The sequence below is a fragment of the Amblyraja radiata genome, chromosome 1, assembly GCF_010909765.2.
Source record: "Amblyraja radiata isolate CabotCenter1 chromosome 1, sAmbRad1.1.pri, whole genome shotgun sequence".
Taxonomy (NCBI): Eukaryota; Metazoa; Chordata; class Chondrichthyes; order Rajiformes; family Rajidae; genus Amblyraja; species Amblyraja radiata.
The window spans coordinates 19,242,985-19,263,026 of record NC_045956.1 but is presented as its reverse complement, the minus strand read 5'-3'; the positions used below and the strand labels follow the sequence as shown (position 1 = coordinate 19,263,026).

Below are 20,042 nucleotides of genomic sequence, written 5' to 3'. Positions count from 1 at the left end.
TAATCAGTAATACTAGGTAACCAGTGCAAAACCAAAGTCCATAATACAATCCAAACAAAGTCCATAGTTGCTGAGGTAATGGATAGTGCTGCACATTGATATCTGCTAAGAGGAAGCTGTACTTGAACCTGCAGGTCATGGTTTACAGGTTCCTTCAACTACTTCCCAATGATAGTTGCGATATGAGAATGTGGCCAGAGTGATGTGGGTCTTTGATATTGGCTGCCTTTCTGAAGCAGTGCCTTCTGTAGATCCTGTCAATGGTGGAGAGATCCATACGTATGATGGATCAGGCAATGTCTTCCACTTCCTCAGCCTCATTTGTTCCTGGATGTCATGCGACCAGTCAGTGTGCTCTCTATTATACACCTGTAGAGGTTAAATTGAGGGATTGAGTTATAAAATGTGGGATCCAGTACACGTTACTTTCCTCCCTCCCCACCCCACATAGATTTGTGCAATAGACAAAATTGTTTAAGAGTATAGCCAATAATGCATTGTCTGGTGTACCATGGAGGTTTCTTCTGTGAAAGTAACACTGGTTGTGAATTAAATGGGATCAGAGCCAGAATGGTGGCCTGTGTTCAGGAACTTAATTTTCAAATTGATGAAAGGGCCTGTCTCACGAGCATGCAACTCCATGCGGCAAGCGCGACCTAACGTGGTCGCTTGAGCTGTACGGCCTCGCGAGGCCGGTCCCACTTCGATCGCCGGAGCCGTATGCAGTTGTGCGGAGCTGGTCCCGACATCGCGCGGGGCTCCGAAAAACTGTCCGTGTTCAAAAATTCCGCGAGGCAACGGCCTACCGGCCCGCAGCCGCCTCGACGCCGTACGCACCGCCTCGACGGGCATATGCAGCTTCTTGACGCTGTACGCAGCTTATTGACGCCGTACGTCACGCGCGAACTTCCCGCGGACTTCGCTCAAACTTCACGTCACTCACTCGACCTCCGCGCATCTTCGCTTCCGGTTTGGTCGCGCTCACCGCATGCTGGTGGAACCGGCCCTGTACGGGGAATCACTCGACCTCCGCGCGGCCCCCGCTTCCGGATTGGTCGCGCTTGCCGCGTGCAGGTCGCATGCTCGTGGGACAGGCCCTTTAGAGAATAAGCATTGCCCAGAATCTTAAAGGTTCATTCATCCAATGCTTCCCCATGACCATAAAGAACTTGCATTTACCCTAATGCTTTTCACAGCTTACAATATCCTATTGCAATACATCGCCAGCAAATTGTCACCTAGTTATGCAGGCTTCTAAGCATCAAATACTTTAAGATAAATGAAAGGATAATCCGTTCAGTTGAGGGATATGTGTTGGCCACAACACTGGGATCTTATTTGTGCAATTTGGTGCCTGGAAGCATGTTTGTTTTTGTTTTTTTAAGATGTATTGACATTTTGAAATATTTAAGAATACATACTTTTAAAATTGTCCCTAATTCTTTTTTTTCCTTTTTTCAGGTGATTTGTACGGAGCAATTGGCTCACCTGTAAGGCTCACCAGGACTGTGGTGGTTGGGAAGCGTAAAGAACTAGTTCAACGATTACTTTATGTCCTCAGTTACTTCATACGGTGCTCGGATCTTCAGGAAAATGAGATGCAGTGGGAAGGTAAGCTTCAAGAAACTGAGAATGTCCAATCAGGAACTAAGATCAGCACAGTACTCGAGAAAGGAGAAGTGGAAGAATCTGAATACATCGTGGTCACTGTCCATAAGGATGACCCTGGTTTCAACACTTCCATTCAATCTATGACAAATACGGGGAAAAGAAGCACCACAATGAAAGGCAAGCACATTAGTGTAGATTTAGCACTCAAAGCTAGCAACTGTGAAAGTGCTCAATTTGACACTCGTGATGGGCGGGCCTCTGGAGAGTGCTGGCAAATTCCTTCTACTGTGAATGAACCCAAATTTGTCGGTGCTGACAGTTTAAGAGAGGTCACGGTACCTGTTCAGGAAATGAAGGCACACTCTTCCTTGACTGTGAAAGGTGCCACTGTGTGTCAAGCTGAGATGCACACGTTTGGAAATGAACCAGTTGGGTTGGCTGAAAGCTCTTCTGATTTTGGGGCATCTGCTGCAGTTAAGTTGGTTCCAATGAAGAAGCCTCTAGGCTCCACTTCTAGTGTGGGCATAAATTGTCCAGAAAGACCCCATCACAGGAGTCCACACCTCCAAAGCAGAGTGATGTTTCAGATTGGCTGCTCGTTTTCACCTGATTCAGATATTGAATCAAGAAGAAAACTAATGGAACAAAATCTAGAACGTCGAGGTGCAGAAAACAACAATGATGCTCAAACGTCAAACGATGTTGCCTTCTCAGGAACTGATGCACTACATCAGCCTGTTATGGACCAGCTCGAAGAAGCTAAAGTCATAGAAAGGGTGAAGGCAAAGGAACAGCATTGTGCTTTAAGAATCCCTTCTCATGAAAAGAGTACCAATGTCTTGAAATGTGGTCGTGAGGACAAAGGCATTGAGAGAAATTCATTGGGAGAAATACCCACCCAGGTTACTTGCATTCACCATGAAGAGGCTGAATCAAATGAACAAAATAACACGGAGATTGCTGAAGCAATGAGGACTTGTCAGAACATTGAAACCGTGTCTTCTGTTACCATTAACGCTAGTTCTGGTGATCAGGACTGTCCAGTCACTTTTGACATCCCCCATGGGGAAAATAAGTCTTCTGGGAAGAAAGATACTCTCCGGATAGATGCTGACATTCCCAGAAATGAAAGTGCTGACAGTGCTCTTGGAGAGAGTGACGATGAAGACATATCCCACGATTCATCTAAACAAGGATTTGAATATTGTAATGAGAGACAAACTGGGATGGCAGAGGTTGAACTTCCATTACCAAGGTAAGATAATTGATGAATAGGAAAGCTCTGAATGGGAGAGGGGAAATATCATCAAAATAGACCATTAATTTGTTTTTTGAAATGATTATGAATAGGAGTTCTGTTTGTGCAACATAGCTATTTATCCTGCAATGCTTCGTGGTCTGGAGTGAGATTGCAATGAATTTGAGCAAGACCAAAGATATTCAAAGATCAAGACCCTACTGAATGTCTCCAGCATTGTTCTCCTGAAATTTCCAGCACTTTTCAGTTTTTTTTCCTCTTTTTTTCTGTCTCATTGAGATTGCTTGTGATATGACTTCTAAGTTGCTCATCCCCAAAGTAATGACACTGTCCATATTGCATAGACTGAAGAATGGTAAACTGTGGTGCACTCCGTTTCAGAAAACCACACCTTATTCAGCAATGGGAAAGCACTGAGAATCAGAAACATTGTTAGGGTATTCAGCATCTTGAGCCCATCAATGAATTTGTCATTTCTGTCACCAAGCCTTGTATTTCACTGTTTCTCTGTACACATGACAATTGATAATCTGAATTAAATGTATACCTGCTCTTTCCACATGCTCTTTTGTACTATTGTTTAACAAGACATTCACTGATCTCAGATTAACGATTTATAATCTCATATCAACAATAGCTCTTTGTTAAAGAGAATTGGTTCCAAACTTCCCCTCCAGCTGTAGATTTTCATCAGTTAACAATTCCCCTTTAAAATGTTGAGATACTTGATAACATCACTAACATTTTCAAATTCCTGGGAATATAACCCTTGGGATTCCATGCTTTCATTAAACTAAATTTCATTCCCTTCAGGCGAATATATCATTCATAATGGAGTTTGGGAAAAGCAAAATGCATGATTAATATTTGGCATAGACTATGGGGCTGAAGATCTTATTTCTGTGCTGCATAATTCTGTAATTCTTAAATGTTGTGATGAGAACTGAATGCAGACTCCTAGTGTTCCTCTGCAAGGATTTCATTCTGCTGTAACATCAATTCTATCTACTTTTATTCTGATCTCCTGACTATTGGAGCCACATTTTTATTACATTTCAGAATATATTTTATTGCCATTCATAGCATTTTAATGACTCGTGTGTATGGACTGAAATATTTTTGGATCCTAACATGTAACTTTTGATTATTTAGATAATATTCCAAGGCATTCCTTTGGGCTCTAAATAGATAACCTCCCTCTAGCCCATGCTGAAATTAATTTACAACTGTTCAGCACTTTCACTTGCTTTAAACACTTAGTTCAAGACTGGCTGTTGAACCCAACCTGTCTATGCTAGATTTTATGTCAATCAAGCATTCATCTGAAGTTCCTCAAACTTTTGTCAACATAACCCTCTATTCTTTCTCACTGATGACCTAATCAAGCCATTTTCAACTGCACTAATTTTAGTTTATCAACTACCCCATATTACATGTTACCACCAAACTCTGACCAAAGTTTATTTTGACTTCTCGGTTTAATTACTTGCAGCTATCTCAGCGACTAAGGTATCAGTGAGTCACTGTGAAATAATATTCTATGTAATTCTTTAAATCCCTACGATGAAAACCTTCTGGCCCTGCAGATTTCCCATTTTAATTACTTTTTAAATGTAATTGATTTACTTATTAATCGTGATGCATCCTCATCCCTAATTCAATATGATGCACTTATTTACATTATTACGATAGTCATCCCATTTTATCCTCCTTGCATTCCCATCAGCTCTTCTTCTTCTTCCCCCCCCCCCCCCTTCAATTCTACCCCACCAATGTTCACGCTGGAGGCATTTTACATTGGTCAATTGACCTATGATTCTGCACGTCTTTAAGCGATTGGAGATTATCCGAGCACCTGGGCAAATCCATGGATCTGGGGAGATCCTGCAAACTCCACAAACACAACACCGGATGTCACATTGAATGTAGGTCACTTGGGAAGTGAGCAACTGCTCTGAGCTGCACTACTGTACTACCCACGACTTCTTTGAAGAATAATTCAAAAATAGCAGTGGAAGTTCTGAATTTGATACCTCTGAGAGATGGATTTCCAGAAAGTGCTGTGAAATCCCGTTAGTTCTAAATAAATTATCTTAACTTAATCTAGATTCTTAGGTGCTAACCTTTACTCATTTTCAGCCACAATTGTGAATTCAATCATTTAATGGTTATAATCAGAAAAATGTACTCATACTATTAACTGATTCTCTTCCATCACCCACCTTACTCGACCCCACCCCCACCATCTTCTCAACCCAACTGAAAATCATGTTTGTTTTAACATATTTTATTACACTAAATTATTTTGAATACATTAAAGGTTCTTTTCCTGACGACTGCTTCTCCCAATTATCTTAGTGTTCAATTAAACCACTTCTCTAGCCATTTTATCTGATGTCTTGATCAAGGATCTACTGGCAAAGCTTTGATAGAAAACACAGCTACACACACACAGTCTTCTTCAGCTCCTCTCAGCTTCCATGGCCCTCTGGCCAAGCACATCTGATCTGCCCATGCAGTGGCAGTTCACAAAGAGACAGATCTCTGGGCTCTGATGGACTTGATCTTGTATTCTTTAAGAAAAAAAAATGGCTGTTGCAAAATAATGTATTTAAATGTTGACTAAGTCTTTGAATAAAAGTGTAAAATATGTGTCTGGCGTGTGTACACAAAACATTTTTTTCAAAGTATACCTTTCCCATGTGGTTATGTTACAGCATCAAAATGAACAGCAAGCCAAGCCTCCATAATTTTGGAAGATCCTTGTTTGGTGACTACTGTTCACAGTATGTCCCAGATTTTGTCTTGCATGGAATTAGTTCAGATGAAAATCTGAAGCATTGTTTAATGGCAGATTTGATTCGTGCTGTGCAGGTCAGTAATGGGTTGCATGTCACTTGCTATCATCTGCCACCATTTTGTGGCAAGGTTGTTTCCTAAAAAATGAGGAAAGCTAGAAATCAGAGTGAAAGTAAGACTGGTATAATGCACCAAAAGGCTACATGGATCATTATTGAAGAGGGAACTTGGCTTTAATCTAAGTACGGAAGTGACTGAAAATAAATTGTAGAGGTTATGAAATGTTGGCCATGTTCTTCACTCATGGGTGGCACACTAGTGCAGCAATATTGCAGCCTTACAGCGCGAGAGACCTGAGTTCGATACTCTCTACGGGTGCTATCTGAACGGAGTTTGTGCGTTCTTCCTGTGACTGCATGGGTTTTCTCCGGGTTCCCCCCACACTCCAAAGAAGTGCAGGTTTGTAGGTTAATTGGCTTTGTAAATTGTGCCCAGTATGTAGGATAGTGCTTGGGTGATTGCTGGTCGGTGCGGCTCAGTGGGCCGAAGGGCCTGTTTCCACGCTACATCTCTAAAGTCTAAAGTAAAGTCTAATTAATGTAAAGACTGAAAAGGGTCTGAAGAAGGGTCTCGACCCGAAACATCACCTATTCCTTCGCTCCATAGATGCTGCCTCACCCGCTAAGTTTCTCCAGCATTTTTGTCTACCTTTGTCCACCTTGAATAAAAAGAATGGATCAGCAATGGTAACGGGGCCAAAGCTCAATTCAAAAGTCAGAAAGAAATGTCACTGACATAAATACAAATTGGAGTAATCTTGCACTGTGACAGGCTAATTATAGGCCCAAATTGAATGGAGCCATCCACATCTATCACTGATATTAAATAGTCATTCCTTCTCGGCAGCTGCATCAACGGTTGCTAGAGCAACTAAAATGTTACTTCAAAACTTGCATCTTCCAGTTATCAAATGTGTCCCATGTGTGAAAGTGCAAGTCAAACATCTTGTTTTAAAACAAAAAAACTAGTTCTGGGAAGCCTCTTAGATCTGAGCATATGCTGCCTTTAGTTCTTGCTGTTATTGGGATGATGGTATTTTTTTTTTTCCATCGATAGGGAATTTTGTTGTCCTGAGAGTCTTTATAGCCAGCTGCATGTCAAAGGGCTGGAATAACTCTCCTTGTGTGAGTTCACAGCCAGCAGATCTATATTGCAGAGCATGCAATTCAGTACAGAAATGAAATTCTGCCAGTTCCATTTCCTGCTGATCTTCCATTTCGGCTCGTGCTCAAGTGACTAATCAAAAAGGAAGATGATTGAAGTGCCCAGATTGGAAGCATGGGGTTTGTGTTATTGCCAGTATTCTGAATGGCTTGAATTATTTAAAGGATTTTTAAAAGTTGTGCATTATGGAAAAACTGTTTAATTGCTGATATAACCCTTTTCCACTTTGGTATTGCAGCATCCTGTTTTAGACGAACCTGTTGCAGAAGCTATCTGCATTATTGCAGACACAGACAAATTGTCAGTCCAGGTGGCTACAAGCCAAAGAAAGGCGATGGACAATAAACTAGGCAAAGAGGTACTGGTCTCTAACTTTGTGTCCGGCCTGCTCCAGTCCATTCTTCAACTCTATAAACTACAGCTATCACCTGATTTTGTAAGTACATCGCTGCAAAATAATATTATGATTTGTCTGCTACTGATTGTCAAACCTTGTGTGCTTGAAAAACAAAGAACTGCAGAGCTGGATTTCTGAAATACAAACTGAAACTGTTGGGATTATTCCAGAGCACACTCCAGCTGTGGGGAGCCTGATGAAAACATCATTGACCCCAGACTTTAACTCTTGTTTCTTTTCATTCGCACGTAAGGAATGAAATATCACAGATCTGAAACCAAAAGAAACATTACAACAAAGGAGTAAGAGTAGGCCGTTTGCCTTCAAGCCTGCTCTGCCATTGTATAAGATTATGATTGATACCCTACCTTATCACTATCTTCCACTACCACTTGAAGTCCTTTATGTCTAGAAATAGTCATAGAGTAATACAGTGTGGAAACAGGCCTGTTAGCCCAACTTGCCCACACCGGCAACATGTCTCAGCTACACTAGTCCCACCTGCCTGCGTTTAGTCCATATCAATGATACAATGATACCATTTATTTGTTGTCATTTGAACCTCATTGAGGTTCAAACGAAATTTGGTTTCTGCAGTCATACCCACAAGAAAAAGAACCAAGAAGCAACACAATTTACACAAACATCCATCACAGTGAATCTCCTCCTCACTGTGATGGAAGGCAAAGTCTTATCTCTCCCCTGCACTCCTCATTCTCCTCCCGAAGTCAGAGTCAAAGCCCCCGGCGGGCGATGGTGAGTGTCCCGCGGCCATTAAAGCCGCGCCGGGTGATGCAAGGCCGCGCTCCGGGTCTTGGTGTTGGAGCCCCCGGCGGGCGCTAGCAAGTCCCGCGGCCATTTAAAGCTGCGCCGGGCGATGTAAGGCCCCGCTCCAGGTAATTTTCAACCCCGCAACTCGGGCGGGAGAAGTCGCAGTTGCGGAAGCCCAGAAAAGCGGTCTCCCAGCAGAGACCCGCGGGCTCCCGGTGTTACTGTCCACAAGACCTGCGGCTGGAGCCTCCGAATCTCCGGGGTCGGGCCGCAGCAGCGCGCCACCACAGCTCCTCACGCTCTGAACTCGGCCAGCTCCGCGATGGTCAGTAGTCCGCAGGCTCCGCTACTGGAGCCCCAGGTCGTTCCGGTTGGAGGCCACTCCACGGTGCTAGGCCCCAATGACAACGGAGACCCGACAGAGAAAAGGTCGGGTTCTCCATGCAGGGGAAAGATTTTAAAAGTTTCCCCACCCCCCCGCCCCCCCACACACATACCCAGTTTAAAAAAAAACCACTTTAAACTACATTCAAACGAGACAAAAAATAAAAAAACGACAGACGGACTGCAGAGGCCGCTGCGATGTGAGTCGTGCCGCCCACCCTATCACTGGTCTGTCAACTCCCCATTGATTATAAATCAACAGTTCAAATTGCAATAACATCACTGAAAAATGGTTGTATCTTTTGTTCAACTGTAACATAATATCCTAACTTCTATATCAATTCCCTTACTGATGAAGGCCAACATGCCACAAGCCACCTTCGCCACCCTATCTACCTGCAATACCACTTTCAGGGACCCTTGAGCTTCTGCAATACAACACTGCACTGGGCCACTTAGCCTCTAATTATTGATAAATCAACTTCATTGTATACGTTACCACCTATTTTAGCGTAATCTGCCAACTGATTAAGTACGTTATTTCACATCCTCATCCAAATCATTGATGTGGATGGCAAACAACAACAGACCCAGCACTGACCCCTGAGACACACCACTACTCATGAGCCTCCTCAACGAGAAACTACCTTCTATCATCAAGTCAATTTTGAATCCAATGAACGAGTTTTCCTTGGATCCTATGCAATCTAACTCGATAGTAACCTGGCATGCGGAACCTTATCAAAGATCTTGCTGAAGTTCATGAATGCTCATAAAGATCAAAAATACTCGATCAAACCCATGAGACTCCTTCTCCCATGCTAGTCGTGCTGACTATTCCTAATTAACCCCAATCTTTCCAAATGTGTTTTCCAAATTTGAGTAATTTGTACTGAATTTTGTTTCTGCTGAATTAATTCTGACATCCCCGTCTCTCTTCATTGCAGTGTGTGATCCATCTTGAGGATCGACTTCAAGAGCTGTATTTTACAAGTAAGATGCTGTCTGAGTACCTCAAAGGCCACACTAGAGTCCACATAAAAGAACTGGGAGTGGTGCTGGGGTAAATCAAAACATTTAAACTATTCTGCGGATTTGCTTAAGTTAAAAGGATGTGTTCAAGTCCCATTGCAGACTCCAGAGACTGGAGCTCAAAATAGTATCTGCCAGTCCTGTGCAGTGATGCAAGCGTGCCACATTGTGTATTTCAGATTAAATGGGCGTATGTGTAAAGTCCCATGGCAGCTTCATTTTAGTGAAATTCCGGTCAATGTAATTTTTAAAGCTTAACTATTTATTTTGTGACAAACTTTGTATTTTCTCCAAATTTGCCATTGGTGCTCATTGAAAATAGAGATTTTCCTTTGTGCTGTAGTCTCGGCACATTTTATAAATACTTTCAAATTATAAATTAAATTTTTGGTCTTTAAAAACAGTCTATTTTTTTCCTCTTGTGTATAATTTAAAAATGTCTTGTGTTGCTGCCAGCTGGTACAACACGTGGTGATATTTTAGTCCGATGCATCCCAGTCCTGCAGTCAGGAGCTGGCTGTGATATATTAGCTTTGCGTCAGCATTTCATGGGAGGTCTTTGTGCATACCTCTTTGTTTTTTATGTATCCATTTCGATACTCTGGTCTGTGTCAAAAGAGAATCATAGATTCATTCATGTTACACAGTGCAGAATCGGGCTCTTGGTCCTTATTGACCTTGATGCCTATCTAAATTAATGCCATTTGCGTACGTTTGGCATTGTATGCTTTGAACCTCTCCTATCTATGTACCTGTCAAAGTATTTAAACGCTGTAACTGCAGCTGCCACTACCTTCAGAAAATCAAGATGCCAAGTACCCTTTGTGGAAAAAAACCCTCGTATCTCTTTAAATCACCTTGTATTAAATCTAGGCCCTCTAGTTTTAGACTCCCCCACCCTGGGGAAAAAGTAACTATTAATCCAATTAATGTCCATCATGATTTAATAAACCTGCAAAAGTTACTCTTTGGCTTCCTTTGCCCCAGGGAAAAAGTCCCAGTCATCCAATCTCTCCTTTTGCACTTGAGCCCTTCAGTCCAGGCAACATTCTTGGGAGTTTTTCTGCACCCTCTCTAGCTTAATCAAAATGTTCCTCTAGTGTGGCGACCTGTATTGTACACAACATTCTAGCATATAACCAACATTTTGTGCCACGGTCCCAACTCTTCTACTCAATGCCACAGCAGATGAAAGCTGGCACTGACTTCACCACCTTTCTTTCGCTGCCTCATTTGGGGAACTATGTACGTATCCATAGGTCTCTCTGTACCACAATATTCCTCAGTGTATGTCCTGGCCTGTTTTAACTTGCCTTAAGTGGTTTCAGTGTCTTTGCAGTGGGAGGGGGGGTGTGGGGGCCTTCAGTAATATTAGCCTCAATGTCAAGTTAGCCATACAATTCCATAGAGCTTTCCCAAATACATGATCCTACTTTTGATGGGTGAGAGTAAAATATGAGAATAGTTTCGGCTTAACTTTGTCACGTGCTCTATCTTAATCCCCCTTCTCTGTTCAAATCTGTCAGTCCATAAGAATGTGCATGATCTTCCAAAGCGTCCATATCTGTTTGTATGGTACATAATGCATGTGGTCGGTTTGCAAGCTGCCTTAAAAGTGGTACAGTTTTGGGAGATGTGTACAGAAAGCTGTTTTCAACAACTTTTTTTTTTCTCTTTTCCACAGAATTGAATCAAATGATTTGCCTCTGTTGGCTGCTATAGCAAGTACTCATTCTCCATATGTTGCCCAGATACTCCTATAAGCTAAACCCTCTGGAGGGTAAACTGTGAACCTTGGATGGCATCAAGTTGGAAAATGTTGTTAATGCTTATCTACAACTCTCAATCAGAGCGATGACAAGATCATTGATGAAGAGTGCATTCATTCAACAGTGAAAATGTTCCATCACTTTTCAGGCATTTTCTGAGATAGGTGATGGTCTATCAGTGAGGAATTTTCATGGCTAATGCTTAGGGTTATCTTTACTAGTCAAATTCTAAAAGCTGTTGCAAGTAAGGCATGTTTTCAAACAAAACGAATCATCCAAAAAACATGCCATCTTGAATGCTTGCTTTTATTGTGTTTTATTGTGACTTTTGAATCATTTCAGCAGTTGCCTTAATTGGTGCATAACAGTGTTAGAAAATCTATCTACATAGCATTCCTGTTCAGAAATACAAACAATTGCATCTATTGATTTGATGTTTCTGAATTACTAGGATACTACATTGTCCTGCAAGAAAAACTGCAAAAAGTAGGGCTATAGCAATTGTCCATTTTTCTTGTACAAGTGGTTTGACAAGCTTTTGTTTTATTTGTGCTCCTGTTTAAAGGGACAAAGAAGGCAGATTGTTTTAAATTTTTTAGGGATTATCTTTAAATGAGTGTTGTTTACAATTAGTTAGAATTTTTTGTTTGTTGACATTGTACGAATTGAGCAGCATCTGAAATTCAGCTTCATACTGAAAAAAATCACTGACCCTTTTCAATGGAATAAATTTTATTTCCGAGTCCACTCTGACTTCAGTAGAGGAGTCAGATGTTGAATGGTGCCAACATAACAATTGGAGTGTGGGAAGGGGAAAGGGTTCTTGCGCATTCTCCTTATGCAATACGGACTGAGCTAGTGAGAATTATATTGAAGCTTCTTCTGATATAAATGCATTTTACGAAACTGCTGGGTACACATAAGACAACATTGTTACTCTGTTAAAACAGGATACTGAGCTCCCAGGCGCATCTAATTTGAGAAATAATGTTCGGAGGACTTTTGAGATGATCTTCCCACCATTTCATTTATTGCAAAGGACCAGCCAAATGCAAAAATATCCATGTTTTACAAATATTAACTTTTTGTTCATTATTGTCGAGAGATTTTTTCACAAAAAGCAGTTCAGGACATGAAGGAAAATGTGTTTCTGCTCGAAATTACAATTTGATTGCCTCGGGGAATTATATTGTTCTCCCAGCGTGCAACGTCCTTTATATTTTGTGTGAGAAGGCAAAGTATTGAATGCAAAACTTCTAATTTAGTTATGTCTGTAGGTTGGATTCTGTTTTGAATAAGCAGACTTTTAATCATTTTTATTTTAGAATTAAGTGGGAAGAATACAATCAAACTTTGATGCAGAAATTGGTGATGCTTTCGTTTACTGTTCACTTAATCTCAAGAATTACAAAATGGATAGTTTTTTTTTGTATTGTAAAAAAAACTGGAGCTTTTTGGTGAATTCTTGGAAACTGTAAATGTAGCTTGTTTGAAGTTTACATGTTTGATCTTGGACTGTTGGACAAGTCATCTTGCCTTGACAGCCTATTGCTAGAATGTAAAAGTGCCTGAAACTTTATAATGGTATTTCTAAAAAAGAAAGGCATGAAAATCTGAACACACTCACACTACTATTTGAACAACGCAGCATTTAACTTTTCTTGCCACCAATGCTTGTATGTTATCAATGAGGAGGATTGCATATCAGAAATTTTGCAATCGAGTAATGTGTTTGAACCAGACTGTATTTGTAATTTTGTTACATGTCCAACGGACGCATTACTGCTCTCTTGAAAACTCATTATAGCTGCAATGGAAAGTAAAGTTCATGGAGTCATGCCGTCCCAAAATAGAGAACACTGACAAAGCCTGGATGAGGTTTCAGCTACTTGACACAAAGATTAATATTCGGATTTGGCCGCCTAAGCTGGGTGATCAGTAACCACACATTTTGATTCCTTAGCGGCAGAACGCTTGAGATGAAAAGGATTTTATTCTCTCTGTGTCATGCATCTAAATCTTGATTCTGAATCATTTTAATGCCCCAATGCATTCTGTTTTGAATATCAACACAGTTTATTCTCTCGCCTAATATAGAGGTTAAATTGATCCACCTTTTCGAGAGTGGCACCTCACAGAGATTTTGCGTGTTAAGGCATCTTTAAATAATTTTTAAAAATCTCCATTTTTGCCATTGAATAGTTGGCCTTTTTAATGAAGAAACAATATCTTACATCCTTACTGAATGCTAAACAGTGCATTAAAATAAACCTCCAGCAAATGCTGGAAATATTCAGCATATCAGGTCACATTTGTGCAAAGGGTATATATTTCAGGTTCCTCATCCTTCTTCAGTACTGGGCAAGAGGGAGAATGTCCTTGGAACATGTGGGATATGCCATTACTTCTGTACCATTAACCATGGCTACTAACTTGAGCTGTAGCTGACCTGATTCCTAAAGTATTTTGATTTGCTGTATAAATTTACAAACCTATTGTAGACTGTGGACAAGCATGGAATTTAGTGAGGAGTCTCAGAATCTTTAACACTATGCTGACTCTGCGATGTCTGTCTTGTGGCATTTATGGTCTTGATATATTTGTTGGTCCATCATTGCCCTCTGAAACACAGCTTTTAGAGCACGTCACATTTGAAGCTTTCAGCAGATCATCTGAATCAAATACTGTAAGAATAAATGACACTAAATTTATTTTAATACCTTAATTCTATTTCTCCATTAGTTTTTGCCGCTTTATTGCATAAATTCACTTCTTATTGAAGAATGTTAACCAATGGCCAACATTGAAGTATTCTGACGTCATGTAAATGCAGGTTTAAATCTCACTCGTTGATAATATTCTCACAGTATATATTTTTTAATTGTAGTGACAGATTGCAGGAGTGAATGTGCATAATCAATGATTGCACTCGTATATAACATTTTGTCTTGATTGTCCCTTTATTGCTACAATGTAGTTGGTGAAGAATCTGGTACACTTGTCGTTCATTCTGTCTAGCTGCAAGTCGATTCATGTGAAAAGTGCATGTGATCGGGTTTGTTATTTGCTCTGTAATCTGCATTAGGAAGAACTATATATTGGGGAACTTTCATTATTTCCTGCTTTAATTGATATCAATCCCAGTAGGGAATGCAGTTGTGTTTACGTTTGCATCTTAAAAATTATTGCAGTCCTGCATCTTCAGCGAAAGTGAAACAATGCTGCAGTTAGTCTGTACAACTCTGTACTTTGCTAATTTTCCCTGCGTAATTAATTGGCTGGTATTTAGCACGTTGAGCAAGCTTTTCTAACCTAAATGTCCGATAAATTAATCTCAAGACAATTTTTCAAATATGGAGAGACTTAAGCCGAAAGATTTTCATAAAGCTATTTTTTTAAAAGAACACTAAGTACATTTCTATTTAAAGTGGGGATTTAAACTGACCGACATTCTGAGAAATGTTACTTGTTAAATCTACCTCAGTTGACTGACAGGAATCCAAACTTTCTTTGTTTGCAATGTCTTACCTTTCCAAATTTGTCTTTGTGTATTTTTGAATTTTGCTACGAATCAAATTCCTAAAATGATATGTGGCATAGTAACATTTTAATTATGCTAGGCATAATTTTTGGTGTAGCTTTTCTGTTGTGACATCTTTTTAAATTTGTGTTGAATGGATTTTAGAAATACTGGTCTGCATGGAAAATAATAGTTGTTGAATGTGACTTTTGAGTTCGTGGCCGACAGAAGTATTCCTTAATTTTTAGCCCATATCAATGTTGATATTAAAATGTTTGATTCTAACGTTTGTCAGATTCATGAAATCCTATACATATATAATTGCATTTTATTCTGGAAGTCAAATGGTGTGAGAAATAGTGAATTTACACAACATTTGGTCATAGCTAATGTTGATGTTTTTACTTCAGTATTTTGTTATCGTTTTTATCTTGGAGTGTCAAAATGAATAAAAGCGTTTTTTTTTAAATTCATGTCCATTGTTTAAAATAGCAACAATGCAAAGAAGGAAACTTGACACATTCTAAAATGTTTGTGCCTTTCAAGAAAAGGTGGTTTTAAAGGATGGTGCAGAATTGCAGGTTTCTCAGTAAAATGCAACATGAGTTTTTCCAAGAGCATAAGATTTATACTATATACCACATTGTCATTATTATCTATTCAGTTCTACAATGAGGCATTGAGTAGAATGTCAGAAGTAGATATACACATTCTCATGCAAATGTTAATGTATCGTTTTGAATCTTTGAAGCGACAAAAACTGGGGTGCTGGCAGAACTTGTTGGGTCAAACAGCATCTGTGGAGGCAAATCATGCCGATACACTGCATCAGGACTGAGCGACGAGGAAAGATTGTTAATACAAAACAATATTGGAGGGGGAGAATGGAAGAGTTGGGGGTAGAAGCAGATGGGGCTGGGATGATGGGCAGATGCAACCATGTTGGGAGGGGGAGGAATAGGACAGGCTGGTAAATGATGGGTGGAAGCAAGTGGAGGTGGGGAAGGAAGAAGAGGATGCAAGCTCCCCAAGCAGAATATAAGATGTTCTTCCAATTTGTGCCTGGCTTACGTGGCATTGGAGGAGGCTGGTGGGTTAATATGATTAATGAAAAGGGTTAAAACGACAATTAGAAGCTTGAGTGGCCATGTGGGCAAACCATATGTACCACAGATGCTCCGTAAACTAGTTGTCCAGTTTACACATGGCTTTGCCTGTATACAGGAGGCCACATCGTGAGCACCATAATACACGTAATGCAGTTTGCCGGGTTAGAAGAAATGCCTGTGAACCTCTGCCTCACTTGGAAGATCTTTCTGGTCCCTGGATGCTGGTGGGAGGAGATGAAGAGACAAGTGCTGCACCTCCTGCAGTTGCAAGGAAGTCCTTTGGGAGGAATGAGTAGACCAAGAAGTCATGGACATTGGACCGTATGGAATGCAGAAAGGGGAAGACATAAGTGGTGGGATACTGCTGGAGCTGACAGAAGTGGCAAAGGAATGTGTGTTCGCTGTGCAGACTGGATGGGTAAACAGAACAGTGAAACACATGAACAGGCCCTATGGCCCACAACGTCGGAGTCAAACATGATGCATGATTAAACTAACCCTTTTTGCCAGCACCTGATCCACATTCCCTGCATTTTCATATACTTATCTAAAAGCATCTTATTCATTTCTAACGTATCAGTGTTCACCACCCATTCCAGGCACCTACCACTGGAACAAAAGCACAACTTACCCCGCATATCTCCTTTAAACTTTCCCACTTTCACTTTAAAGCTATGAACAAGTCCTCTAAAGATGCAACATGACTTCCTCATACTCAATGACTGATGAAGGCAGGCATACCATATACAGCCTATGGACTCCCCGAAATGGCAGCCCAAGTAAATAGTTAAAGGGGGCATATGTGCAGGAAGGAACTGCAGATGCTGGTTTAAACCAAAGATAGACACAAAATGCTGGAGTAACTCAGCAGGTCAGGCACCATCTCTGGAGAGAAGGGATGGGTGACGTTTTGGGTCAAGATCCTTCAGACTGAAGGGGGCCTATGGTTTGCTTGCCTTCATCAGTATAGACTACCTGAGATGTTCTCTAGTATTTGACACAACCACTCTGGGGTAAAAAGATGGTTGTGTCTCCCTTATCTATGTCTCATCATTTTGTATATATCTATCAGGTCTCCCCTCAGCCACCAACAATGGGAAACATTTAAGTGAGTCCAATCTTATAGCTAATGCACTCTAATCCAGCTAGTATCCTGATAAACCTACGAAGCCTCCACATCCTTCCTGTAATGGGACAACCAGAACTGCACATAATACTCCGAATGGGGCTGAACCAGAGTCCTATGAAGCTACACCATGGCTTCCTGGCTCTTGTATGTGACATCCGATGAAGGCAACCATACTATATGCTTTCCTTAACTCTTTATGTACTTGTATTGCCATTTCATGGAGCTGTGGACTTAGACCCCAAGATCCCTGTATACATAACTGATGTTTTGGGCCCTTTAACTATATACTTTTCCCCTTGCATTCGACATCCTAAAGTATAACACCTCATACTTATTCAGATTAAACATTTTCCATTTCTCCACCCAAATCTGTAATTGTTGTTGGCTATAAATTTACTAACTAACCCATCTAAAAACGGAAAGGGGTGGAGATGGGAAGATGTTGCTGGTGGTGGGATCCAGTTGGAGGTGGCAAAAATGTCAGAGGATCATGTGCTGTATGTGACGGCTGATGGGGTGAAAGGTGAGGACCATGGGGGACTCTGTCCGTGTTGCGACTGGAGGGGGGGGAGGGGGAGAAAGAGCAGAGCTGCGGGGTACTGAGGAGATGTGTGAGGGCCTCATCTATGATGGAAGAGGGGAACCCCTGTTTCCTAAAGAATGAGAACATCTTGGATGTCCTGGTATGGAACACCTCGCCTTGGGCACAGATGCAGCAGAGACTGAGGAGTTGGTAGTAGGGGATCCCGTGTCAAGTGTGGTGTGTGTCTGCTCTATCGGAGCAAGTTTGTAATTGCGTGAAATGCAGTTGTTGACAAAGCAGTTTCTCCACCTGATGCTTTTGATCCTTTCCTGTGATTTCCCAAAGTAAATTACAGGTCCTTTCAAAGCTGGTTGTTGCTTCAAGCTTGGTCATTATTTTAATTCAATATTTATTACATTGTGTTTATTACAAAATGTTATGAAACTAGATTGAGATACATGGAGAGAAGCAAATAGGCCCAGTGCTTTTATTTTTAACTACGTTTCACCTGTATTTATCTAATTATTAAGGCCAAGTGTTCTCAGCTTGATGTATAAATGTGTGGTTTAAATGGGAAGAAATCTAAATATACAAGCATCTCAGTTATTCATGTCGCTTAATGGTGAAGTCTGCTAATCCAAATGTGTCATTCAGAAAATGCTGGCAGCCATCACTGCTGAACCAAAATATAATCGACTGATGACAAACTACAAGTCTCGTCGGATCAGTCCAGGCTGCAAAGTCACACTCTTAAACCAACAAAGTCCGAGTATTCTCATTTAAGCTGTTGTCAGTAGAAGGCGAGCTTGTCCAATGGTGTGGAGATTAATGAAGAATCTTGATGACTTTTTCCCTCTGTCCCGTCCAAACTGTATTTGACACGAGGACCTGCAGATGCTGGTTTACAAAACAGCACGGTGCTGGAGTAACTCAGCGGGTCAGGCAGCAGCTGTGGAGAGCGTGCATAGGCCATGTTTCAGGTCGGGATTTGTATTTAGAGTCCGAAGAAGGGTCCCGACCCGAAACATCGCCTGTCCGTGTTCTTCACAGATGCTGCCTAACATGAGTTACTCCAGCACTTGTGTGGTAAATTGTGCCCATCATACTCTAACACTGCTTGTATACAATATGTGGTGTCTGGTGGCCAATCTCCTTGCCCTCTCACTCGTTCAGTGACCTATGTACCCTGCTTGGAGGCTGGCTGCAACTCGTGCTTTCTGCATATCCCTCCAGAGTATCCTTTTCAAATGGAAAAACGCCAGCCAACTTCTGAATTTTAACATGAACATGGTTGCATTGGAAACTTGAATGAAGCCTCGTCTCCCAGCTTTCACTATGACTTCTCCTTACACACACCATCAGCTGCAAGACTAATGGGAAATAGTAGTTAAAATTCCACCCCATCTCTCCCCATGGCACTGTGATAGCTCAGTCTATTGGAAACATTAAAATCCCCCCGCAGAAGGGGCTTTAAACTTTCCCAACTTAGACTGGGACCGTCATAGTGCCAAAGGCTTGGATGGGGTGGAATTTGTCAAATGAGTTCAGGAAAATATATAGAGGCCCCAATAAGGGAGAGGGCAAAGCTTGATCTACATAGGAAAATGGGAAAAACAGGTGACTGAAGTGTCAGAGGATTAGCCTTTTGGAACCAGTGCCCACAGTCCTATTAGCTTTTAAATGGTTATGGATAAAGACAGCATAGACCCACAAATTAAAATTCTAAATTTGGGAAAAGCTAATTTTGATGATATTATACAAGGAGCTTGCTAAAGTTGTTTGGAGTTTGTTGTTTGCTGGCAAAGAGATGTCCGGAAAGCGGGATGCTTTTAAAAGTGCGATGGTGAGAGTTCAGGCCATGCATGTTCCTGTTAGAGTGAAGGGCAAAGCAGGTGGGAATGAGGGCACCTGGATGATGAGAGAAATTGAGATTCTGGTCTGGGAAAAGGAAACAATGTGAAGGCAGCTGGGATTAAGTGCATCCTTAGAGGAGTTTAGAGCACTGAGGAACATATTTAAGGGGGCAGGAGATAGCTCTGGTAGATAACATTAAGGAGAATCCAGAGATTTTATGTACATTAAGGGAAACTATATTAATTTGAATGAATGCTTTATTGTCACATGTGACAAGTCACAATTAAATTCTTTGCTTGCATACCCAAGGTATATGAATAGTTGCCACAAAAAGGGCGCAGACAAAGTTACAAATTACCCCCGCGCCAGGTCCCCCTCATGGTGGTTCCCGCAGGCCGGGTCCTCCTTTGTTCCTTCCCCCGGCAGCGGCGTCCTCGCTCTACGTGGCCTATCCCGTTCCGTCACTCAGCGTCATCATCGACCGCCGCACTGACCTCACTATCGCTGGCAGCTCCTCTCCATGGTACTGAGCCAGGCCCCAGCCACGGGCTCCGCCAACCCGCGGGGCTCCACCTCTGCGATTAGGGCTCTGATTAGGGCTCTGATTAGGGATAGTTAACATGGTTCTGATTAGGGATAGTTAACATTGTTCTGTCCATGGG

General features: G+C 41.4%; 1 protein-coding gene across 7 annotated transcripts in view; it reads left to right on the top strand.

The window, feature by feature from the left end:
- The window catches only part of fnip2 (folliculin interacting protein 2), a 74,098-nt gene extending 58,867 nt beyond the window's left edge, over positions 1–15,231 (top strand). For 4 of the 7 annotated variants that reach the window (XM_033018339.1, XM_033018331.1, XM_033018357.1 and 1 more), the window contains 5 exons: positions 1,462–2,866; positions 5,587–5,743; positions 7,131–7,328; positions 9,392–9,507; positions 11,161–15,231. In XM_033018339.1, the coding sequence (XP_032874230.1) occupies positions 1,462–2,866; positions 5,587–5,743; positions 7,131–7,328; positions 9,392–9,507; positions 11,161–11,239 (1,955 nt within the window). In that variant the 3' untranslated portion in view covers positions 11,240–15,231. Of the gene's footprint in view, positions 1–1,461; positions 2,867–5,586; positions 5,744–7,130; positions 7,329–9,391; positions 9,508–11,160 lie in introns of those variants that run through there. The other 3 variants (XM_033018347.1, XM_033018367.1, XM_033018377.1) reach the window with 3 other exon arrangements.
- The last annotated feature ends 4,811 nt before the right edge of the window (positions 15,232–20,042 follow it).